This window comes from Ictalurus punctatus, chromosome 24 (genome assembly GCF_001660625.3).
Source record: "Ictalurus punctatus breed USDA103 chromosome 24, Coco_2.0, whole genome shotgun sequence".
Lineage (NCBI taxonomy): Eukaryota > Metazoa > Chordata > Actinopteri > Siluriformes > Ictaluridae > Ictalurus > Ictalurus punctatus.
This window is the reverse complement of record NC_030439.2, coordinates 16,076,100-16,102,626: the sequence shown is the minus strand read 5'-3', so window position 1 is coordinate 16,102,626 and position 26,527 is coordinate 16,076,100. Positions and strand designations below refer to the sequence as shown.

The 26,527-nt window shown below is 40.8% G+C and overlaps 2 protein-coding genes across 6 annotated transcripts in view; one reads left to right on the top strand and one right to left on the bottom strand.

The window, feature by feature from the left end:
- ptk2aa (protein tyrosine kinase 2aa) overlaps positions 1–19,014 on the bottom strand; it is a 110,549-nt gene extending 91,535 nt beyond the window's left edge. For both annotated transcript variants that reach the window (XM_053675504.1, XM_053675505.1), the window contains exon 1: positions 18,848–19,014. The gene's annotated coding sequence lies outside the window, so the exon portion shown is untranslated. The remainder of the gene's footprint in view (positions 1–18,847) is intronic.
- Positions 1–26,245, top strand: part of LOC108256914 (tubulin alpha-8 chain) — a 52,118-nt gene extending 25,873 nt beyond the window's left edge. Inside the window, exons 1-5 of one of the 4 annotated variants that reach the window (XM_053675511.1) lie at positions 23,902–23,994; positions 24,242–24,290; positions 24,402–24,621; positions 24,836–24,984; positions 25,204–26,245. In XM_053675511.1, coding sequence (XP_053531486.1) covers positions 24,246–24,290; positions 24,402–24,621; positions 24,836–24,984; positions 25,204–26,178 — 1,389 coding nt within the window. In that variant the 5' untranslated portion in view covers positions 23,902–23,994; positions 24,242–24,245 and the 3' untranslated portion in view covers positions 26,179–26,245. The other 3 variants (XM_053675512.1, XM_053675514.1, XM_053675513.1) reach the window with 3 other exon arrangements.
- The last annotated feature ends 282 nt before the right edge of the window (positions 26,246–26,527 follow it).

The following is a 26,527-nucleotide window of genomic DNA, read 5'->3' as shown; positions in this document are numbered from 1 at the left end:
CACACATCTGTACGTGTGTATGAGTGCATAAGAGAGAGAGAGAGAGAGAGAGAGAGAGAGAGAGAGAGAGAGAGAGAGAGAGAGAGAGAGAGACAGACAGAAACAGAGGTGGTGTTTGGGCCCCTGCTCAGACAGTCATATAAATAAATGTGTCATCTGCAACGGCGGTGTCTATGGTAACCAACGGAAGCCATCAACATGGTGATGGGCTCTACGCCATTATCAACCCCCGGCGCAAACCCACAGAGACACAACATAACAACTCAAACAAATTAAAGCAGATTAAAGCAGTCGGGTGTCTAGGTGCTTCACCAAAATTTCCCTTACTCACCCTCCTCTCTCTCGCTCGCGCCCTTTCTCTCTCAGACACACACACACACACACACAAACCTTTCTGTCAAAGAGTTGCTCATGCATCAAGAGAGCTGAGCTGGTCAGACTGAGTGGAGGTTTGAGAGAGAGAGCGAGAGAGAGAGAGAGAGAGAGAGAGAGAGAGAGAGAGAGAGAGAGAGAGAGAGAGAGAGAGAGCGAGAGAGAAGGAGAGAGATAATATCAGTCTTCATGAAGTCTGCTGGAACGGGCCATACAGTGACGGATGACGAGAGAATAAATCACACACACACACACACACACACACACACACACACACACACACACACACACACACACACACACACACACACACACGGCTCGGGTTAAAGCGAGGGTGAGACAGAGCTTTGCACTGTGCATAAGCAAGAAATAATCGGTTTGGTTGTGAGAGTAACTCCTTCTTCTCTTCCTCCTCTTTCAGACTGGATCTGAAAATCACATCTTCAAATCAGTCATAAATATCAGCTGACATCAGGATTTTCCCCTCACCACTCTTTTACTTTTCATAATAAGTTATAAACTATTATAAGTTTATTATATGTAATTAGTTTTTCCTCGTTCCGAGAGCAACTCGGAGCTACTCGTATCTTGATGCACCTAATCTGAGTGAGACGGCACGTGCAGTCATTACTCTCACACCCTTTTCACTTCTTTCATATATCTAGTAACGATTTGTTTATGAATTGGTAGTTGAATATTTAGTAAATCTAACATTTGTTTAGGACAAATGTATTACTTCTCACTACAAGTGATCATTTGGGTCATTCAAAAATTCACTCACAGCTTCCCAACGTTGTTTCCCCCTTTTTTCTCCTGTAGACTCACTGAGCTTCGGGTGTGTGTGTGTGTGTGTGTGTGTGTGTGTGTGTGTGTGTGTGTGTGTGTGTGTCAGGTGGTACAATTTCTATGTACATTAGTCACAGTGGAGTGATGTGAAGGAGGAATGGTGGGGCTCTGTTTTATATAAATTATGGCTCAAGTGCAAAATCAATTTTTCTTAAATCAAAATGCATGGAGACATGAACAGAGATCACGTGAGATGTTTGATCATTCGATGAAATGAAATCCTTCAAATTTGAGGTCAACTGACGTCATACTGATTGATTTTGACATTATAAGAGCTTTAGTAAAGAAAATATTCACATTTGTCAGACTAAAAGGCTTCTCTATAGCAAAATATGTCTTTCTTTACAAACTCGTCATTTAACAGATGAACCTGAAGACTCATTTAAATTGTCCTTATCACACCCGAGAAATTAGAATCATTTCCCATATCATCCATATGTCTTTAAAATAATCGTAATGACATAATTTGATAAATGCCAAATATAAAATATGACAAACTGCGTTGATCTCTTATAGTCAGTGTTAGCTCTTCATACGGCCTAATGCTTCTCACTTAACCAGCAGCATTAATCAACGATAATTAACACGAATTATGGTGAAGATTATAGCACTGCATATTCAGCCATGCTCCAGCTCTGGCTCATCTTATCCCCAGCCTTCCCACAATGCCCTGCAGCGAGACAGAGGGGAGGATGGTAGACTCTTCTGTAAAAGCACATCAAAGCCGAGCAGCAGGAGACCTGTGACCTCCTTGCAGTATGGTAATGAATGAAATTGGGCACTCTACATATTTAATAAAAGCGTAAGATTCCAGAATAAATGATACTTCTCACTACATTGCTCTTTAAAGAACCATGATACGGGTGTTTGTTCCCGGTTTCTGGGAGCCAAACATTTGGTCTAAATAACATCCCACAGTGTCATAAAGAGCAGATGTAAGGAGGCAGCCAAACATCTTAATCCGGCATTCACGGCTTTTTTACGAGCATCTTCATTTCCTCAAAAGTCACTGTTTGACGTTCAACAGAAAGCGCCGACGTCCTGGAGCATTTCTGAAGCACATAAACAATGCATCAAAATCCACATCTGCAGATTGACCATCACATGTGGCTTCAGTTATACATTTCCACGTAAGTGTGTAATCTGCACACAAACTGACAGCAGACGTGAGGGTTTAGCGAACATGAGGTGAGGAGAGTAAACAGGAAGGAGGCACGGTTAAACAATACAAACTCCAGAGACGGTATCCACAACACAAGTGCCCTGGTTTTTACCTCGCCGTGGCCATCGCTGAGCTTTAATTACACACAGGCTGCCACAGACTCACTGCACAGTGCCAGAGAGCCTCAACATCTGCTACTCGCTCGACCTGATCCGGAACCAAACAGAGAAGACCTCAGAGAGAGAACGCCAGCCCTCTCCCATCCATCCATCTCTCCCATCCATCCATCCATCCATCTCTCCCATCCATCCATCCCTCCCTCCCATCTATATCTCCCATCCATCCATCCATACATCCATCCTTCTCTACCCATCCCTCCCATCCATCCATCCATCCATCTCTCCCATCCATCCATACATCCATCCTTCTCTACCCATCCATCCATCCATCTCTCCCATCCATCCCATCTATATCTCCCATCCATCCATACATCTATCCTTCTCTACCCATCCATCCATCTCTCCCATCCATCCATCCATCCATCTCTCCCATCCATCCATACATCCATCCTTCTCTACCCATCCATCTCTCCCATCCATCCATCCTTCTCTACAAATCCATCCATCCATCCATCCATCCATCCATCTCTCCCATCCATCCATCCTTCTCTACCCATCCATCTCTCCCATCCATCCATCCATCCATCCATCCATCCATCCATCCTTCTCTACCCATCCATCCATCCATCCATCCATCCATCTCTCCCATCCATCCATACATCCATCCATCCTTCTCTACCCATCCATCCATACATCCATCCTTCTCTACCCATCCATCCATACATCCATCCATACATCCATCCATCCTTCTCTACCCATCCCTCCCATCCATCCAATCCATCTCTCTCTCTCTCTCTCACCCCCCCAAAAAATCAAATTTTTAGATGCTTTTTTTTTTTTTTTTTAAACTCTGGCATGCAATTATAAAGCTGCCTGATGGGAGACAAGATGAAAGAACCTTGAAATGAGATGAGATTTTCCTAATATGTAAATTACCTCATACATTTTGGCACCATCAGAAGACCCCATTACTGAAAACGATCCGATTCTATCAGCCGTAAACAGTCACATTATCTTAAAAAATTAAGCATGATACAAAACTTTTATGGCAAATCTGTGAACTTAATAAACCTATAGTTTCATCCTAAACAAGCCTACAACATCTATGTAGGGAATAAAACACGTGGGGATGTGATGTTACGAAACGTGCTGGACGTTCGGTTAAGAAAATAATCTATGTTAAATACAATCTAATGATTAGAACATGAAACTTAACTGTGAGCACTTCATACATGCACATCATCATCATCATCATCATCATCATCATAGATCATACTCGAATCTTCCTCCATATTTACCTAAAGCTGGCCATGTAATGATTTATAACACAATCATCCAGTTCCTTTTTAACAGAATTAGACAACTAGTATAAATTTTTCATCCTTAAATCACCACATCAGATCACAGGACAATCCGATTTAAATTCCTCAAGGATGTGATGTCACAGAAGTGATGAGCTGAGGGAAAACAGACTAAAAGGTGTGAAGCTGCTGGATATCAGAACGCAAATGGATCTCTGCTTTACCAATGATCAAGACTTGAGGGGGGAAAAAAATAATAAAATTCAGCCACTCATTTCAGTCCAAGCTTAACAGCTTGTTCAGCACATTTGACTCAGACTGCTTTTTGTTGTGCAAGGCACAACATACTGCAGGGCGGGCTGTGCCAAAATGTAAAAAAAGAAATAAATAGAAACCTGATCACAAACTGATCTTCCCCTACAGCAATCCTGCACTTTTCAGTATGCGTGCTGATCATGAGTCAGCTTTACCTGGTGTATGGGATTTATAGATTAGAAAATGCACTTTGCTGCTTAAAACCATAATTAAAGGGGAAAATAATACAACCAGAACATTGTACAAGATGCGCCCAATATCTACATACCGCCAGATATTATACCACAATATCAAACTACACACATAGGCCGTTATCACAATATCAACTAGGTTTGGGACACTGAAGTACAACAGCGTCTAGTCGTGTGGATGGATTAGAGTATTGCCAGGAGCTTGGGCATGATAAAGGATTTATCCAGTGTGTTTTGAGGCTGGAGGTTTCTCATCATCGCACTATATAAAAAACATACTACTACTACCTTTATATAAAGAACGGCTTTGCATTCTGTACATTATACAGGCAGGAGAACTCTCGATGTAAACAGTGCATGCTCGCTGTCCATGTTCCACAATGTCAAGAAGACAACATTTGAAAAACACCAACAGCAGCAACACGAAAGACGTGGAGAGACGGAGAAGCAGTCTAGTCCCAGACAGACCGCCACATATCCTGTTTATGGGGTCGTATACAGCATACAAGTTGTACAACGTGTATTTTCTCAGTTTAGTAGAACGTATGTGCACCTCTAGTACGACAGACCGGCTTCAAAGGTGCTCATAGAACTTGTAAAGAAAAAGCCCTTTCTTCAAGCAGGATCAGGAGCACAAACATTTGTGCATAGGATTAAGAGCATAAACCTATTTTCAGTTTTAGTATATTGCATCTTTTCATGGCACAGGATTAATTCTTTTGCTCAAGATTACACTACCATCAGCAATCATTCAGATTCCAGTCTCTCGACAGAACTCACGTCAAAATTCTAGCAACGTTCTTTTCATCAAAACCCCTCCTAGTCCCCAGTGAGACAGACGTCTATAGATACATAGAGGTTAAGCGTGATCGTGAGAGACAGAGACACACTGCACGCACACTGCCGCTTATCTGTTTCGGTAAACCTCTGCCTGCAGGCAGTTCATCTCTGATTAAAGAGAACCTTGTGGTGCTTGGCTGGGGGTGTAGCGTAAACCCGCAGCACCCACTAGTGGCTACTGCAGCTGCGCTTTAGCTTTCTACAATCTGTCGGTCTCCTCCGGGTTTATCCAGCTTCAGCCTTGCCAGTCACAAAGAGCAGCAGAGCCAGACAGCTCAGAGGCATGTAGCAGACAGTGAGGAGACCGAGCAGAGCTCTGTTGGAGCCCTGAGGAATTCACTAGGTTTAACTGGAAGTTAAGTACTTCAACAGGCTACACTACCAAGCTCCAGAAAGAGTATGCTATACAATATATCACACCACCATCCACGAATAAGAACAGTGGAGTTAAGTATTATAATTATAAGGCTATGCTTTACAGTACATATACATAGTAATCAATGTAAATGGGCATGCACACACGACAGGCAACGCTACAGTTTTCGGCAAAGCAACCGTGTCTACTACAGAACAACAACAACACGGAAAAGGTTTTCATGAAATTTACTTACAATAGTAAGTCTAAGGGTAAACATAAAACTACATACAGCTGTTACACACTGTGACTCCTTTCACACCTGGCATGAACATGAGTCCTGGGTGATCTGATCATACAGTGCTAAGTACAGTGAACACGGTCCAATGTGTCTCGGATATGATCAGACTCAGACCACCTGCGTGCACTTGACCACATACATAGTGTGGATTCAAAAGCATCTCGAGGCATCCTGGACAGCGCAGAAGGACCACCTAATTGAGGGCATCATTGCTCTGCTTTTTCTAGCTCCTTTCTCGCAGTTACGTTAGCAGGCTACATCATCGAAATGTCAAACAGCCCATACATCCAGGTACATGAAATTGTTGGTTAGCACGTACGCCTCACACCTCCAGGGTCGGGGGTTCAAGTCCCACCGTGGCCCTGTGTGTGTGGAGTTTGCATGTTCTCTCCGTGCTGCGGTGTTTCCTCCGGGTACTCCGGTTTCCTCCCCAGTCCAAAGACATGCACGGTAGGTTGAATGGTATGTCTAAAGTGTCCGTAGTGTATGAATGGGTGTGTGAGTGTGTGTGTGAGTGTATCCTGTGATGGATTGGTACCCGGTCCAGGGTGTACCCTGCCTTCCTGGGATAGGCTCCAGGTTCCCCGTGACCCTGAAAAGGATAAGCGGTACAGAATGGATGGACGCGTTGGGGGACATTTCTGCACAAAAACAAACGCGGTGGAACTGGGACTGATGTGAGGAATGTGTAAAAATGATGTATGAAATGTACGCATTCATAGTGTCCGCTGTAAAAACGTTTCGGTTGTCCGGTTGTGAGCCGATCGCTCAATGACGGATGTTAGTGCCGAGGGTGAACAGGGCCTAAGGGTTGGAACACCTTGTATTTTGAAGTCATCTAGCACAGCTTGCAGTCAACGAAGTTCAAATGGGCGGCTTGGTGGTTAAAGCTCTGCGTTACTGATCGGAAGGTCGGGGGTTCAAGCCCCAGTGCTGCCAAGCTGCCACTGTTGGGCCCTTGAGCAAGGCTCCTGAAGCGCTGTATCATGGCTGACCCTGCACTCTGACCCCAGCATCCGAACATGCTGGGGTAGGCGAAGAAAAGAATTTCACTGTGCATATGTATACGCGATAAATAAAGACTCATCATCATCATCATCATCATTATTTAAAATCTCAGCACTGCCAAACTGCCACCTTGAGCAAGACCCTTAACTATCAACTGCTTAGTTGAATAACTGAGTTGAAAATTGATAAATGTAAGTTGGTCTGGATAAGGGCATCTGCCAAATGCCATAAAATGTAATAAATTGTTACTAAAATTGGCACAGTTGGCTTCGCTTGGGTTGTTTATTGCACAGGGCTCCCCACAAGGCTCCATTCAAAATAAGCCACCAAAAAAAAAAAAATGCAACATCTTATCGGTGTACAAGATATTCACTAATCAAAAACCATATTAGTGAGTATGTGCTTTTTTGAGTGCCATAACAACGCTCCTGAAGCTTGCTGTGCTATGTTTACATGCTGATGAAGGTGGTGGAGCTGTTTACCACACGCATCTAGGTGCAGTGACGCAGAGGAGCGATCAGGTCACTCATAAAGCCCCTAGTGTTTCTGAGAGCAGAATGAGAGACAGCCGTGTCATCCTGCTAAACAAATGAGTTACAGTGGAAAGACCACAAAATCCACACAGATAATCTCCACTCTTTCTCTCCCTGCATTAACATTAACAATGTCTTGCAGTGACAGCTTCCCTACCTCTATTACTTCTTTCTCTCTCCATTACTCATTGTGGAGTAATTATGGGGTCTGAGCAGGACTGAGTCACATGCTCTAGTGTACGGGTTGTTGGGAAATGTGGAGATACTGATGTTTCAGGGAGAGATGATGTGAGCGCAGATGCCCCAGAGACCTACTTTACACTGCGGATCATGTCATCAGAGAGAGACAGAGAGAGAGAGAGCGCGAGCGCAAGAGAGTGAGAGAGGGCGAGAGAGACAGAGAGAGAGACCATGAGAGAGAGCGAGAGAGAGAGAGAGAGCGCACGGGCAAGACAGGCAAAAGTAGGCAATTTAGTTGACGCTGATCTTCGTTAGTGTTACCGTACTAGTGTTACTAATCTTTTAAAACCCTAAGCAGGAAATGACACTTGTTTATTTGACCCAATCAGCTTAATTGCAGATGCATTACACATACTGACACAAAAAAAAAATGTATACTTAAAAAGCAATACTAACATCGTTAATTCCTGTTATCGCGACCACCACACAAAGCATGATGGCACATCAAATGTAGAAATGTAGAAAGACTCTCCCCTATAGTCGGTAGATGATGGTCAGATTATAAATAAAAAAAAATATTGTAAAGAATTCCATCAGTTTACATGTAATATAGAAAAAAGAATCTTTAGTCAGTTAGAGCTCACTGGGTTCTGTGAAGGTGAATTAAGGCCAGGGTTATACCCGTTTTTAACGATGCATGACCAGCTAAAAAAAAAAACATCTCTCTGTTGATGAGATGGGTTTAATGGCCAGATATACCCATGTTCTCAAGATACTCATTATCACACCCTCTTCAACACCTGCCATCTTCAATGTTTACCTTGTTGTGCAAAATCAGAACATGATCAAAAGAAGGTATTTTGGCTCGAGCGCGCATTGCTTCTAATCATCTAGATGTACAAAAGTCATGCAGGCGAGTGAGTTAACAGTCGTGCTGCTTACAGAGCACAGTGCTCCCTGACCATCATGCCGGCATGTAATGCATGTTCATGTTACACGTTTTTTAAATATATAACGGTGGTAAGGTTAAATGGTGGACTGTACAACTAATATTTCAGAGCACATACACGTGTAAACAGTTCACTGAAATGTGCAGCCAGAATAAATCCATTCAGATCGATAGAAAAATCTGAGTGTAAGCACAGCCTCTGGAAGTTTTCGAGGATGTTTCTCCATTCCTGGCTGATTAAAAGGAACATTTTTCCAGACTCTAAAGTAAAAGAAACCATTCTTCAATGAGAAATGAATGTTAAATTGGCAGTATGGAAGCCAGATGATGAGCTGGACTGTGTGGCCTCCAGCAGAGAGGCTGAATCTACACAGTAGTCCAGATGATACGTATCATGCAAAAGAAGTATCATGCAGAGACGAAATAGATGGACTTGGACTTATGTGAAAAACTCAATAACCACACAGACATGCTGACTCTGAGCATTGTATCTTTTTAGTCATGTAGTCAGCAGTCTCAGTGGTGCAGTGAAACGCGTGCACAGTCGCTTCATTCATCATGAGGGAGGGCCGCGACACGGACGCACTGATGGATTCTCTCCATGTCTCTCGCGCTCTTGCTCATCCATCTGTCTGTCTGTCCTTCACACAAAGCCACACCCCGAGACCACGGCCTTGCAAAGATATGAGACGGAGGTGGGGAAGGTCACACATGTACTGCCAGGGTGTTGGAGTGTGGAGTACAATGTGTGTGTGTGTGTGTTTTCAAAACCACAGACCAAGCAAACCCCTGAAGACATGGAGCGATACACGATGAGGTCATTTCCTCCCATTGTGATGAAGACTCATGACTTGCACCGACACACTGGAATGTGTACTAGCGATGCTAAACACAAACTAAAAAATGGAGGACGCAGATTCCTGCAAAATTTGGTCATTCCTTGCTCCCCTTCTTGGGTAGAGTTTGTACGGCTGAACGTGACAATAAAAATTCTGCAATTGTTGACACTTTATTTTACACCATCGAATGTGTTGTTAGTGCATATTAATAAATAAATAAATAAACAAATAAAGAATAGCTCTATGGCTCGAATAAATAAAGTATTATTACTGTACACATTTAAATACCATTCATGAAGTTTATCTGTACTGAGGGGTCCATGGAATAAGTTTTCCAGTTAAACGGGTCCTTACTCACAAATAGTCTGAGAACTTAGCTTTAAACGGGGTTTTAGCACAAAATCAAATGTTTATGACTATAGTGACACTTCCTTATATACCCACATTAGGTGTTATAGTAAAGTGAATATTATCTTGAGAAAGAATTGTGGAGAAAAAGAAGCGTGTGTGAGAGAGAGAGAGAGAGAGAGAGAGAGAGAGAGAGAGAGAGAGAGAGAGAGAGAGAGAGAGAGAGAGAGAGAGAGAGAGAATGACAGGATGTTTGGAGAAGAGGAAAATACCTGTATGCTTTCTTATCTCCCCAGACACACACACACACACACGCTGTAGTTTCACACTGTGCTGGATGAGCGTCTCATACCGATACATATAATCTCTACACACACTCCCATGTCTATCAAACACACTGACAGAGATAATGCCCTAAAGGATCTGACTGGACCTTTTGGGGAAACGTTGCCAAATGCTAGACATTATAAAAAGACACACACAAAAAAAGATAATAATAGTGATTGTGTGTAAATTCTAAATGTGATTTAACTGTAAACAAGAGAAGTACATGATAAGTTCCCACTGGAAAATTAAAGACAAAAACAAACCCTCTATTAGGCCTATGTCATTTAAATTTCAGCACACAGTTTAATCTTGCTTTGTAAAATTATCACCTGGTTTTCAGACTCAGTTTCCTCTTGCAGCAGTTCCTTTTATTGATGGATCTTTAACGACTTTAGCAGAAAACACTTTCACAGCAAAAATGTGGAAGGACCTTTGTGGTGCAAAATGCTTACTCATGGGGTTTTTTTTTGGTGGCTCCAGCATATGATGGTTAAAGCACTATGAAACAAAAAGGGTTTTAGGGAACTAAAAATGGTTATTCAGGTACTGAATCCCGGACTATTCACTACAATATCAGCACAGTCTAACTGCTTTACAAGGTTTCGGTGATAAAATCTGTCTAACTTTCACTCAACATTACTGTAATCTTTATTATTGACAGACGAGTCCTCTAGAAAACCCCTGCCGTGACTTGTCGCAGGTTTAGGAGCCGTTTTTAACATTAAAACCCTTACGAATGAGAGCTAGCATACCATTTTTAAGTTTCCTCTGAGTCGGACAGTCAGGAGCTACTTTTAGCTTTACGGTTTATGTTAACACAAATTCTGTTCTGAATGTCACCATTTTTCGTTGATGATCAATTTTGTGTTCAAAGATTATTTTCTGAATATTGGTGAAGACAACATTTTATCTGTCTGCACATTCGTCCTCCCTTCTCATAACTGCCTATATAAAGAAGAGGAAAGGAGGATGCATGTAATCGTGAAGGTGTCACCGATGGAACAGAGGCTGCTGGGTAAATCTGGATGTTGTGTGCGCGTGTGTGCGCGTGTGTGCGCGCGTGTGTGTGCGCGCGTCTTCTCGGCATCCTGTGCAGCTTTTATTTCAACAAACTGTCAGGGATCCAGCTCTGGACAGAATAGTTACAGAATACAACTGTCATCTGTTCTTCACGCGTAGCTGAGCGCTAAGCTTCTTATGGTCATTGCAAAAAGCTTAAAAATAAGGTTTCACCACTTGGCAAAATGACAGTTTCTTCACTGTCAAGCGTAGCAAGATGTTTCAAAACATACTGAGGCCAAGAACATGTCTGATCCAATGCTGGACATGAGAGATGTGCAAGAATGACACTGAAAAGTGCTAAACCTAGAGCTGCAAGAGGATCTGAGACATGATAACAGAGACCAAAGCGATGTGCAGTTTTAGAGAAATAATGACGGACTGATTGTGTGATGAAGACATAGGACGCAGGTGTGCATGGTGGTTTGATTTTAGTCGTCAACATGCTCCGGTACAAAGTCAGTCCGGTTTCTAAGGCAGCATTACCATGCACCCGTTTCCTATAACTTTTCTAGCCAAATTCGAATCCAGCTTGAAAAAAAGAAAGTAATTTTACACGATTTAACAATTCCAAGCATGGGGGATGAGACAATCAATCAAAGCTGGCGTGTAGAACCTGGTTCACGCTACGGTTTCCGTTTGTTGTCTTGTAAGAGTTATGGATGGTCATGTTGTGATATTTGAAGACATTACTGGAACTACTCGAACAAAATTCCAGTAGTATCACAATTACAAAACTATTAAATGAATCTATGGTTTCAATGATATTAAACAGGCAAAGAGAGGAAAATTATGCAACTGATACCAAAAGTAATATTAAAAATCTGTCCAATCCAATAAAGTACTGCTATAACTGATGTTACAAGCAATACACTTGCCTGTAAGTATATTACAACACATCACAATATCAGTATCATTTCATATATTGCTGAGGCCTACTGATAAGTTCATGAAAATGGACCAGGCAATTATTGTAATCTTATATTATAACATGACCACCATAATGACCATCACATTATTATATAAAGGTATATGAGTAGCTCCTACTTTTCATATATTTCTCAGTAAACAGGTACGTAACAGCATAAAGACCACAGCGTGATCACCGTTTCACAGGGTGCTTTGCGTGTGCGTTCCTCCACAGTGCTGAATGTGAACGTCTGGCTCTGTTGAATAAGTCATGCCGCATGCAGGTGCGAGGGCTCTTCCCACAGGAGCCATTGTGTTCACTACTACACTGTTATGCTACTCTTTATAGCATAAACGTAGTTCCTCCTGTTTCCTACAAACACCGTGATAAAAAAAACAAAACACCAAAAAAAAAAAAAACCAAAGCACCATGCCCAGCGGGAAAACTCAATATGCTCAAGTGGAAAAACAACCATAACAGAGAGGAAATTATTTCTAATTGTTATTGCAGGTCTTTCAGATGATGTAGTTTCCTCTTAATGATGGCAGGCTGTGGCAGCAGCAATACTTGGTTTTGTTTACAGATTCAATTAGAAAACCTTGGTAGTCTTGTTCTCGTTCGTTTATTTATCGATGCGTGTATGCACAGGTATATAGACAGAGGGACAGATAGAAGGACAAAGATATGGACAGAGGGAGGTAGGAACGAGCATGTGAATGGACAAAAGGCAGGTGAGACAAACATCTGGATGGGTGGATGAATAAATGTGGATGGACAGGTTGCCGTAAACATGTGAAGAGACATCTTGACGGAGGAAAACGAACAGACAGGTAGACAAATGTTATGAACATGTAGCCAGATGGGAGGACAAACAAAACGTGTATGGATGACCAGACAAGTGAACATGTCACTGTATGAACAAATGTGTGGATGAAGGAGTGGAAAAACTAACATACTGGTAGACGGACTGTTGGACAAACAGGCAGACAAACTTATGGATTAATGGGCAGACAACCATGATGACAGGATGGAGCACCTATATGTTAAGGGACAGGAAGACAAACATGTAGCCAGATGGGTGAAGAAAACATGTAGGGAGAAGGACAGGCAAGCGAACATGTGGATAGACAGGTGGACAAATGGATATGTCAGTGGACAAGCAAACGTGGATAGACCTGTGACTGACCAAACATTTGGATGAGCACATAGACAAACGTTTACGGACAGGCGGATGAACAGACAGACAAGTGAATTTACACATTTCGCGGTAATAGCACCGAAAACGGAAAACGAGCGTCCGAGAGAAATGCATGTATTTCGCCTACTATAAAGTAGGTAAGTATGCGGTATCGGACGCAGCCATGGTAACCGGCGGAGCTGCTGCTTTGGCTCTTGTTGCACGGTGCACCCATGAAAAGTTCCTGACTGACTACCTGTCTGACCCAGTACTACTGGTACTTATGAAACTCATGTACCGTCGACTTTTTTCTTTTTAGTACCGACTTGGTAGCGAAGTACCGGTACTTTTGACAACCCTACAGTGGACAAACAAACGTGGATAAACCTGTGACCGAACAAACATTTGGATAGACAAACGTTTACAGACAGGCGGATGAACAGACAGAAAAGTGAATATACCGATGGACAAATACACAGATGGATGAACATTCAGATGGACAGAAAGTGTATGAATGGATGGCTCTATTGATATATTAATATGTAAACAGTATGTATGGATGGACTTCATTAACCATTAGGGAGAATAATCTGTCCATTCAGTTCTAATATTCAATCTACACATGGTCCAATATAAAATATGTATAATACAATACCTGTTTAAACGCTCCACATGCGCCTGTTTGTCTTGAGTGACTTTTTAAACAAAAAAATGATCATCATATTATTAAATGTTATAGAATTTCTAGCATCCCGTGCAGGCGTGTGTGTGTGTGTGTGTGTGTGAGTGTGTGTGTATATTCACAGTTGCTTGTTAAGTTCTCAGCTTGTATAAATCACATTTTAAAAGAAGTAGCTCTTCTAGCAAAGAGCAGGTCTGCATACACAAATATAGGACTCCTAATCAAAACATTAGAAAACATGTGAGCAAAAATACAGGCAGTTAAACCGAGGTGTTTCGATATATTGGAGAACTAATTACACGCACATGACTGCATGCGAAATAGGTAGAGACAGAAGTGGCTGGATGTGAAGGAATTTCTTTTCTCCATCCTGTGTGTCATTTATTGTCACTTGGGTCACAAGTGTAAGCAAGATGGAAAGAGAAGTCTTTAAGCAACGCGCACACGTGCACACACACACACACACACACACACACACACACACACACACACACAGCCATCTCATACAAAGCCATGCCTCTCTCCATAAAGGGTCTATTTATGAGCAGCAATGAACTGGGCCATCATCTTGAATGGCTGCATGGTTACAGGTTTAAACAGTACTAGGTGATGCTGAATATAAGCTCAGCACAGGCCTGCTGTACATGAACACACTTTCCTAACTGAAAACTGAACATTAAAATGCAGCTATGCTGCCCGAGCACATCTACCCCAAATCCACATCACGCTTGTAAAAGAAACATTTGTGTAAGATGTTTGTGTAAAAATTCGGAGTGGTTTTAACTGCAGCTCGGAGTGTTAAGCTGGTGGTGAATGGAGCATTCATCAGCTTGGACACTGCAAATACAGCTCGATCAGGCCAAGGGGGGCTTTTCCATCACGCCAAAGCTCAATATACTTACTGCTCTTAGAATCACACACACACACACACACACACACACACAGTTAAAGGAATACTTCAGTGTTTTTGTGATAGGCAGTGTTCTTAAAACGGGCAATTGTTGATCAAATTTTTTTTTTTTTTTTAATTCATACCAGATGTGTCGTAGAAGGTCACAGCTGTGTCACATCACAACTGTCTATTCAATCCAACCTGCATGCATTATGCACATGCCATACAGGCATACCAGCACACCCAAGTATATAAACACATCAATGCAACGTAGACAACAGCCTTCAGGCCTGCAGTAATTACAACACAAACCCATGAATAAACAGTTTTTCTTCTGTTTGTCCACGAGTGTCACTATTGTACAAGCACTTTTCTATGAAGCTACAATTATGCTTGCACAATTGTATGTGTGTGTGTATATATATATGTGTGTGTGTGTGTGTGTGTGTGTGTGTGTGTGTGTGTGTGTGTGTGTGTATATATATATATATATATATATATATATATATAAAAATTCATAACCAAGTTCACAGCATAGAGAAATTGTATTTGTGTAAGTTTGATGACTAAGGTTTACACTTCACTTATACAGGCAAGTAAAAGAAAATAATAAAAATTAGAGATGAATATAACAAGGGCAGTGTAAGACTTGGGCTCAGGCTAATGCAGCTGGCATCGATCAAAATGCTTACTGATATGTCAAAAAAGTCTTAGGAGGAGACAGACATGAGATACGTTCTGACCAAAAGCCGTCCTTATGGAGTTCAGACACTGGAGCAATAAGTCATTTCTGTATAAATATAAAAATTTACAAAAGACATTTGACTGAAACATCCATAAGCATTTTGCATAACAAACATACTTTGACTTCTATCACTAACTTCAAGCAAACAGGCTCTGTGCTTTTCCCGGTGCAGGGAAATGTGCCAAAATGATCGCTTGTGCTTATCACCTACACATACGCTACACACACACACAAAGGATAGAGTATGTGTTTAAGAGCTCATATAGCTTAGGATACGTTCTGGGATATTAATTCAGCAGACTTTGATTACAATTCTATATACTGACACCTTCGCACACCGAGCCTTATTCTGAGTTTACAGTTTGTGTTTAGTGAGGACGCCTATTGAGGAGATGATAATTATGTCGACAGACTGTCATCTGGAATGATTCACAGCATGTTCACTTATGACGTGTGCATGTCAGGACTTTGAAAACATATTAAACAGAGTTTCCAGGCAATACACCGCAAAAGTCACTATGAATAGAAAACAACTGGAGAGGATTAGATTATTCTTGGAGTGAAACGCTAAGTTTTTATATTACACCCAGAGCGGCAATAGAGAAGGAGGAGGAAAGCTTTTACACTCCAAGCTAAATAAATAAATAAATAAATAAATAAATACTGCAGAAATGTGTAAGCTTCTGCCGGGCACAGATGTGTGGTTAAAGTTTAAAGCTCTGGCTCGAACACGTGGGGCCGTGCCACATGATAAATCTGTGCCACTTATTTGTTCAGCACATTCATTGAAGAAAAAAACAAAACACCATGACAGGACGAGACCTGAACTCAGAAAAGCAGATTTACTTCAGCTGTGTTAGGAAGATCTGACTCAGTTGTATAAACACACCCTCTTTCAGTCACACACACACACACACACACACACACACACACACACACACACACACACACACACAGTTGCCACGGCTGCTGGAAGGAAAAAGGCGTCTTCCTCAAGCATCCTGAGGGACACAGTGAGGGAGCTGAACAATTCAGAGTAAAATGCACCACTTACTGCACTACCCTACCCCCCCACACAGTCATTTAGACTTCCTGTTGTAAACACAACCCTCTTCCTGTCCATTTATAATCAATGCAACCTGAAGGATGCTTTCTCCAAATGAGTCCTTATCCTTTCCTTTAGGCTACACACTGAGCCAAGCCCTAAATAAACACCGTAAATAATCTCCATTGACCATGAGTTTTAGTGCAAAACTATAATTAATCTTAAACTCCATTCATGCCTGCATGTTTCATGTGTATCTGAATGGTCTCCTCATAAAGATTTTACACCACGTGCATTTACATATTTAGTGCAATACGTCTTTGGTTATCCAGATTGAAAGTTGATATCCATAATATATCTCATATGCAAATTAGGTCCTTATCAACTTTCTGTAACGTTCCTGCAAAAAAAAAAAAAAAAAAAAAAAAAAAAAAAAAAAAAAAGCTGCTGCATCCAACATTTTAATTTTGCATACTGTATTTAAATTTCATAAAGATGTCAACTTCAGCGGTCATAAACCGTGTGTGATCTGATGCAATGCATTGGGAGAACTTTAGCTGTCGAGATCTGGCTTGGACAGACGAATGTATTTGCACTTAAACACGTTCTAATTAGTTCGAGAAATCCGTTTGGCCTTCCGTCCGTCCACAGTGAGACAGAGTATTATTCCAGCGAAAAAGGGGTGGATAAATCTGAAAACACCATTTTCACGTTGTAGTGTGGACTGAGAAATCAGAGGTATTCAAAAACCATGATATATTTTTAGTCATGTGCCCCATTCAACTTAAGCAAACAAGATAGTGGGTGATGAACCAGAGTTATGCCATGCCTGCTATCCTGTTTCATAGACTTGTTAAAAGATTACTGTCACTTTGTGCAACCTTCAGATTCCCTTTTTTTTGTATTTCCTCATTTGTAAGTCGCTTTGGATAAAAGCGTCTGCTAAATGAATAAATATAAATGCAATGTAAACACAGGACGGAAATGACGCAGGCCAAATCTTCTTACCATTTTTTACGCATGCGCAGTATAGGGGTGCAAGCATTTTTTTTTTTATTATAGACGTTTCAGTGTAGACAAGCAATTTTGAAAACGCCAGTGTAGACAGATATGTATCCGGATTTTCAGATCTATCCGGATTAAAGTGGATGTAGACACAGTAACCCGAGCTCAGGATCGAACCAGACACATGACATACTATTGGTTAAAATAACAAATTTAAGAAAATTTGTATGAGGAACGGTAAAGATTTAACGACATATAATCTTTGTTTACGACATAATACTAACAAAGTTTTAAAAGTCATTTGCTTTCATGATTTCAGGTTGCCTTTACATGCAGTTTTGGGTGCATTCACACCTGCGGTGTTTGGGGATTGTGCTGATTTGGATATAATCCTGATACTCAGTATGAAACACCTCGTGTTCTATCAATCATTAGTATTTGTCCACTTTAATACTTATCAGAAAATACATATACAGGAAGCAAATTTTGACGTGTGGTCAGACAATACCCAGGCTATGAATGTATGCGTGTGTAAACGTCTAGTGCGCATGCGCAGAAACCCTTAGTAGGACGCCTGCACAAGCAAATTGTCATTACACCTGGTGTAAACATGGTCTAAAAGTGTAAGTGAGAATCTCAGGATGAAAATGACCCTTTTTGTGTCAACAGTCCTTCCAGTGGAGCTATTTAATAACTACTTTTACTTGATGGAATCATAAACAGAGTAGCAGAGAGCTTTCCAGGTATGAAATATACATTGAGTGGGAAATGGCAGGACTGGAGTGAAACCTTGAACGCTTAAGGCTATAAATAAAGCGGGCCTGAGTACAGCACCGCCCCGGGACACGAAGGAAAAGCAGGCGGCTTTCCGGCTCACATATTCACTCAGACTTGGAGAGAAAGAGGTGCCAGAACAAACCCGAAACCAACAGCTGAAGAAGGAGCTCGTGAAGAAAGAGCTTATCTAACTTTTACCTAGCGACAGGATTGCGCTCGTGACGGTTTGGGGGGGGACGTTATTCTGAATGACTAGGCACGCGCCTGGCTCAATTTGAAATGTTCTACAGTGTAACGGTTATTTAGAAACGACACACATTTACTACAGTGACATTCCATGAAAACCCAAACACACCGTCCATATTTTCACTCAAACTCTAAAATGGTTCAACAATGTTACAAAACAAAGTCCTGATTGTGTATTTCAACGCCGCTACTCAGGTTCCGTGATGTTACAGTTTAAAAAAAAAAAACAACAAACAAATAACAGCGATTCCTCAAAATCCACACATGAACTGAACCACTTTCTTTTCCATGGGTTTTCCCAAATAAACTACTTCTCTACTCACCCCCGTTTCCTCAACGCCCAGCAGGTATTCGGTCACCCCGGTGTCCTCTCAGGCTGATACAAGTGTAAAAGCAGTGATTAAATTCCAATATAACCCAAACCTGTGTGCGCTTCTCCAGCACTCCCGACTCACACTCTTCCTTCGTTCCCCCCTACTCTTCATCAAGAATCGAATATTCCAAAATGGCGGCCGGATAGCAACCCATCCTCTCCAGCTACACCCCTCTGAACAGCACACAGTGGACGCGTCCTATTTCTGATAACCTGGCTACTTATATTGTCATCATTCTTCAATGTTCATTATTCACATTTATACATCATTAATGTTAGGATACTATAATAAATGCGTTTGTTAAATAATTTTGAGGCAGGCTAAACAAAATGTCAATCTGAAATAATAATGTGTATTTCTAATTAAATAGTTTTTTTTATTACATTGGGGAAAAATCAAATATATATATATATATATATATATATATATATATATATATATATATATATATATATATATATAGGTAAAATGGTGGTGTATGGTTTGCTCCAGTTACTGTCTGTGTGGTGTTTCGCATTGTTCACCCTGTGTACATGTGGATTTCCTTCAGGTTCTCTGGTTTCCTTCCACATCCCAAAAAATGCCAGTAGGTGGACTGGCTATGCTAAATTTCCCGTGAGTGTAAATGTGTGTGCATGGTGCCCTGTGATGGTTTGGCGTCTCATCTATGGTGTGTTGAACACCTGTGGCCGGTGTTCCCACTATCCACTCTGACCCTGAACACATTGATTGCTGAATATGAATGAATGAAAAAAATATGCATCCTGTAGTACACAGCCTGTGTAGTAACACACATTTGGATTTCAAAAACAGTGTTTGACTAGCAAGTGTATTTTAATATTCAGTTAAAATCAGTTAACAAACCAGGTAAATAAACATACATGTTCTTACACAACAGCATCCTGTGATACAACTCAATCAGTCTTTCATGTGGTTTCCTTCTGTTTCACTATTAATCATAATAAAGGTGTGCCACAATCTTCCAGTAATTACTATCGAATGTTGGCAGTGCTTTCTTGATGTACTGTGCCCTACAGCAATTTGCTTGTGTTGGCTGAATTTAGTTCACTTCTATAAATCTCTGCTTATAACTGACCTCAGATCAGCATTATGCATACTCAACGGACTCAAATGACGGCTCAAAATAAAATAGTGTGGGTTGTAATCCTGCTGTAAATCCCATTATAGTATATAATATATACACATACAGGATATATATACACACACACACACACACACACACACACACATACACACACACAAACACACACACTAATCAGCCATAACATTAAAACCACTGACAGGTGACTGCCCATGCTGCCCTGTCCACGGCTGAAAGCACCTACAATGGGCATGTGAGCATCTTAACTGGACCGTGGTGCATTGGAAGAAGGTGGCCTGGTCTGATGAATCTGGTTTTCTTTTACATCATGTGAATGGCACAGTATGTGTGTATGTGTGTCACTTACCCTGGAAGAGAGGGCACCAGGATACACTATGGGAAGAAGGCAAGCCGGTGGAGGCAGTGTGATGCTCTGGGAAACCTTGGGTCCTGGCATCCATGTGGATGTGACTTTGACATGTACCACCTAAATATTGTTGCAGACCAAATACACCCCTTCATGGCAACGGTATTCCCTAATGTCAGTGGCCTCTTTCAGCAGGATAATGTGCCCTGACACACTGCAAAAATTGTTCAGGAACGGTTTGAGGAATATGAAGAAGAGTATAAGGTGTTGACTCTGCCTCCAAATTCCCCAGATCTCAATTTGATCGAGCATCTGTGGGATGTGCTGGAAAAACAAGTCGGATCCATGGAGACCCCACCTCACAACTTACAGGACTTAAAAGATCTGCTGCTAACATCTTGGTGCCAGATACCACAGTACACCTTCAGAGGTCTTATGGAGTCCATGCTTCGACAGGTCAGAGTTATTTTAATGACACAAGGGGGACCTACACAATATTTGTCAGATGGTTTTAATGTTATGGCTGATGGGTGTGTGTGTGTGTGTGTGTGTTGGCCTCTTTCACCTCATATCTGGCTGTGCAAAAGGCACCTGTTGTGTGTAATGCTATTCTTACTTTCCCATGGGAAAATCTAGCCAACATTTTATTTGTGTTCTGTCCCTTTCTAGCCAAAGCAAACAAATACTGGTATGTCCTTTCATCTATTAGTATTAATATCTCTGGCTGTGTGAGTGTAGTTGTGTGAATACAGTAATAATACATTTGTAGAGGTCAGCATTTTTATTTTCTTTCATTTTATTTAAGAAACAAAGTTTGACACAGGAACTACCTAAATCTAGCCCTTACCCTTAGTGACAGAGAATTTACATGAAGGCAGTAAACGAACCTCACCAGGAAAAAGTCAACTGGTATTTTATAACTTTTAAAAATATATATATAACTGGTATTTTGTAATTACAATATGCACGGTCATTTGAGAACAACATTATTAGAAAAAAAAAAAGCTACACTGACAAGCAAATAATATTCACTTTTATTGTATCAGTCACCTCAAAAACAGTATATTAAAAATTGTAGTGATTTTATTTATAGCTTGCTTGTAAATGAGATGAAATTGGGATGTCAAAAGAATAGAAAGAAACCCACTGCACAGAAGCATTGGCAATGCAGAGCCTCCTACAATTCAGAGCGTTTTAAATATTAAAAGAATGGATGCTATTAAGCAATGGTTCACCACTTACCACTTCAAACACACCACTTCCAATACCATTCCATCCCACACATCGCTCATGGCACACCCTCTCTCTAAAACACACACAAATACACACACACACACACATATAAATACACAGTTCACAGCACACCCACTCGGGTGGGAGTCTATTTACAGTATCAAAGAGACTCAACCAGCCTCAGCCTCAACACAAAGCAGTCATGCATATTCACTTTGCTGTTTTCTGTAAATATTCGGCCCAGTTCAGGACACTGTCTCAAAGATACAACTAGACTTTGAACTCAGCTTTGACAACCACAAGGTTTAATTGGATTTTTAAAAATAGTATACAACTGAAAAGTTAAAAAATACAACACCTTGGGTTGTATCACGTGGCATGAATTCATAGTGTAAAGCTTAATATAAACTTGTTTTCAGTCTGTTACTTGAGACATGTGTATGATCTCTTAAATTCTTACTATATAATAAAACCTGGATTAATAAAGATGGGACTAAAGAGAGAAAACATGATTTTAAGATCCATTATATTAATCATATATCTTAAACGTATTAGGTAAAATTAGCCAATTGTTTTCAAGGTTAACTCTCTATTGGTTAAGTAGACAGCTTAGACATTTGAATAATTTTTAAACTCTTTAAATCCCCGTCCACCAACTATAACCCAAGACCACACATTCACACACTACAGACACTTTGGACACGCCAATCAGCCTACCATACATGTCTTTGTACCCGGGGAGGAAACTGGAGTACCCAGAAGACACCCTGGCTGCACGGGTAGGACATGCAAACTCCACACACGCAGGGAATCGATCCCCCAACCCTGGCAGTGTGAAGCGAACGTGCTAACCATTAAGCCACCGTGCAACCAGAGTAATATTTATGTATTTATTTATTTATTTGTTTGTTTATTTATTCATTCATTTATTTTCTTTAATCATATTATGTAACAAACATTAATGTAAGTATGTGCTGCAGATCATTTCATTAGTTCAATTTTACATTTTAATTTACTGTAAAGGGCTTTGCTAAAATTGCCTATGTACACTTTTTTTTTTTTAGTTATCAAAACTAGTTACTTAATTGGTAATTTTAAAAGAATTACTAACAAGATTAACTTCTTCAATACAAGTTTACATTTTATTCGATACTCGAACATACCTAATTTCTATTCAAATTCCTGAAATAAATACACGTAGGTATACACTCCGTCCAAAAAGACAAGAGAAGAAATTATTATTATTTTTTTTAAACAAAACTGGCACCTGAAATCCCATCACAATAATACAGAGGTGACTTTTGAAATAACCTGTATATAAAACAAGAAATATATATAAACACTTTCATTACATTAAAATCCATCCTCTCAAATCAAAGTCCATCAGAGCCACAAAAACAAATTCATTATGTTTTGTTACACAAACACCCAAGATTATACTGGAATAGACCACTGAAATTAGCTTTTAAACCAGGATGGGATGAGCAATTCCAGTCCTGAGGACCACTGCACTGTCCTGCAGAGTCCAGCTCCATCACTAATCAAACACACCTGAAACATCTAACCAAAGTCTTGAAAATTACAGTCAGGTGTGTTTGATTAGCATTTTTATGAGTAAAATAACTAACCAGCCCCATAAATGAACAAATCAAACTTTCCCTGATGATGACTACATCACATCGTTTGTGGCAGAATGCCAGAAGATAAGCAAGGATTCTTTTAGGAGCTGACAAGCTAACATGATCTATCAAATCTGTGCCAAGTAAATTAGATCTGGAAAATGGGATGTCCTCACTAAAACTAACTAACTAACTAACTAACTAAATAAATAAATAAATATCCACATGCGACTCATTAACACTGCGATAAGTGTCAGCCTGGTGGTTACAGCACCTCAGCTACAACGTCGTATAATGAATTCCAGTCTTGACTGCAAGTCGAGGCCTCCACGTGGAGAAGTGAAGGGAAGAGGAGCACAGAAGGGGCGGGGCTTATGACTGAAGAGAATTCGCAGGATGTTTTCGCATCAGCCTTCATGTTTTAAATCATTCAAATAATGCAAATGATAACGGCCAATGAGTAAGAAAGCCCATTTTCTGATATATCTACTGTAATCTATCTTGTAAGACAATGATTTATTATGAAAATAAATCATTGTCTTGCCACGCCCATGTAGTTAACTCTGTAGATTAGAGAATCCGGTGGATTCCCCCCCCGTTTTATTTATTTACTTAATTAAGAATCTTTACACAGCGCGTCAAGAGCCTTTTAGTATTCTGCTTTATGGAAATCTGTTCCGCTTTTACGTCAGCTGTTAAGTGAAAGACCACGCCCCTGAGATTGAGCTCACCTGTTATAAAGTTAGCTCAGATGATTAACTAGGCAGAGCTGTTGGTAAGTAGCAATTTACGCTCATGTGTATGTGGTCTCTGCTATCCCTTGTATCGTGTGTGTGTGTGTGTGTGTGTGTGTGTGTGTGTGTGTGTGTGTGTGTGTGTGTGTGTGTGTGTGTGTGTGTGAGTGTGAGTGTGTGAGTGTGTGAGTGAGTGAGTGATTTTGCTTGGATTTTCTCATTTGTAAGTCACTTTAGATAAAAGTGTCTGCTAAATGAGTGTCTTTTTATTGTTTTGTTATTTTGCAGATCAATGAAGTTATTTCTGTTCTCTTTCACTTCATCACTGAATAAAATGGTAACATTACACATTTGATTATTTAAAAAAAAAAAAAAAAAAAAAAAAAACCTAATCCAGGTATAAATATTAGTACAAGTCTGACTGGTTTGTAATGTCCTGTATTTACAGAGGGAGTGTATCTCAGTGCACATTGGTCAAGCAGGAGTCCAGATTGGTAATTCCTGCTGGGAGTTGTATTGCCTGGAGCATGGCATCCAGCCTGATGGGACGATCAGTTCTGGCAACACCTGCTTGGTTGATTCTTCTTTTGGTACTTTCTTCAGTGACACCGGAGCTGGAAAATATGTTCCACGAGCTGTTTTCATTGACCTGGAGCCAACAGTTGTAGGTAAAATGTGTTACTGAGTCTATTTGCTTTAACTTTGCTTGGAGACATTTAAGTGACTTAGTTTTGTTCTGTGTCACCATGATGTCCTTTCAGAAATGGATTTCAGGGTTCTATATTGTTACATGGTTATTTTAATTTGTTGTAGTATTGATCTTGAAGCAATGCTTAGGTTCTGTATTTGTGCTAATAGACTGTTGTATCTGCTTTCTTACAGATGAGATCAGGAATGGACATTATCGTCAACTTTACCACCCAGAGCAGCTAATCAGTGGCAAAGAGGATGCTGCCAACAACTATGCCCGTGGCCACTACACCATTGGCAAAGAGATTGTCGACTCTGTCCTTGATCGGATGCGAAAAATGGTGAGTTGTGGTTTTATTAAGGCACATCATAAATCATTATTTAATGATTTTGAATGACCATACACAACACTCTACCTTCATTTTCCTGAAAACAGAAAATGCATCACAAAAATGCATTTTTTTTAAAAAGTTAATTCATTTAATTTTTTTTTTAAAAAGTGCACTCAAGACCATGTGACCTGTCAGGCAAAGTTTAATTATTATTTTGTCCTTTTGTAGGCTGACCAGTGTACAGGTCTGCAGGGATTCCTGATCTTCCACAGCTTTGGAGGTGGGACAGGTTCTGGCTTCACCTCTCTGTTGATGGAGCGCCTATCTGTTGACTATGGCAAAAAATCAAAGCTGGAGTTCTCCGTTTACCCTGCTCCCCAGGTTTCCACTGCAGTAGTAGAGCCTTACAACTCTATCTTGACCACTCACACCACCCTCGAGCACTCTGATTGCTCATTCATGGTGGACAACGAGGCCATCTTTGACATTTGCAAGCGTAACCTGGACATAGACCGTCCGTCCTACAGCAACCTGAACAGACTAATTGCGCAGATAGTTTCTTCCATCACTGCTTCTTTGCGATTTGATGGTGCTCTCAATGTGGATCTGACGGAGTTCCAGACCAATTTGGTTCCGTACCCTCGTATCCATTTCCCACTGGTTACCTACTCCCCTATTATATCTGCCGAGAAAGCCTACCATGAGCAGCTGTCTGTGGCCGAGATCTCTAATGCTTGCTTTGAGCCAGCCAACCAGATGGTGAAATGTGACCCTCGTCGTGGCAAATACATGGCCTGTTGCTTGCTCTATCGTGGAGACGTGGTACCTAAAGATGTCAATGCCGCTATTGCCAGCATCAAGACCCGTCGCTCGATCCAGTTTGTGGACTGGTGTCCCACCGGCTTCAAGGTGGGAATCAACTACCAGCCTCCCACTGTAGTACCTGGGGGAGATCTGGCCAAGGTCCAAAGGGCTGTATGCATGCTGAGTAACACCACTGCAATTGCAGAAGCTTGGAGTCGCTTGGATCACAAGTTTGACCTGATGTATGCCAAGCGGGCATTTGTGCACTGGTATGTTGGTGAGGGAATGGAAGAAGGTGAGTTCTCTGAGGCCAGAGAGGACATGGCTGCCTTGGAAAAGGATTATGAGGAGGTTGGAGCAGATTCTGTTGAAGATGTTGATGAAGAGGAGGAGTACTAAAATTGTTCTGTTGTAATGGAGGTATTTTTTTTGTAAGAATGTTGAATTAAATAAAAATTAGCATGTAGTCTGTGTTCTTGATTTACTTCAGTTGATTGAGGTGGCATACATATAGAGTTCAAACTCTGTTTACATGTGAAAGATTGGCTTGAAGTCTTGTTTATGGCCCACTGAAGAACCACGTACAACCATAAACATTTTGTCCAAGATTAACCAAAATCTAAACAGGCTGCAATAAGGTGTTGGTGGTTTTTATTTATTTTTTTTAATTATTACTTTTAAATAAATGACTTTGCAATTGCTGTTTAACTGGCATTGCTAATGTTCTTTGGCACAGGATTTGAGTTTT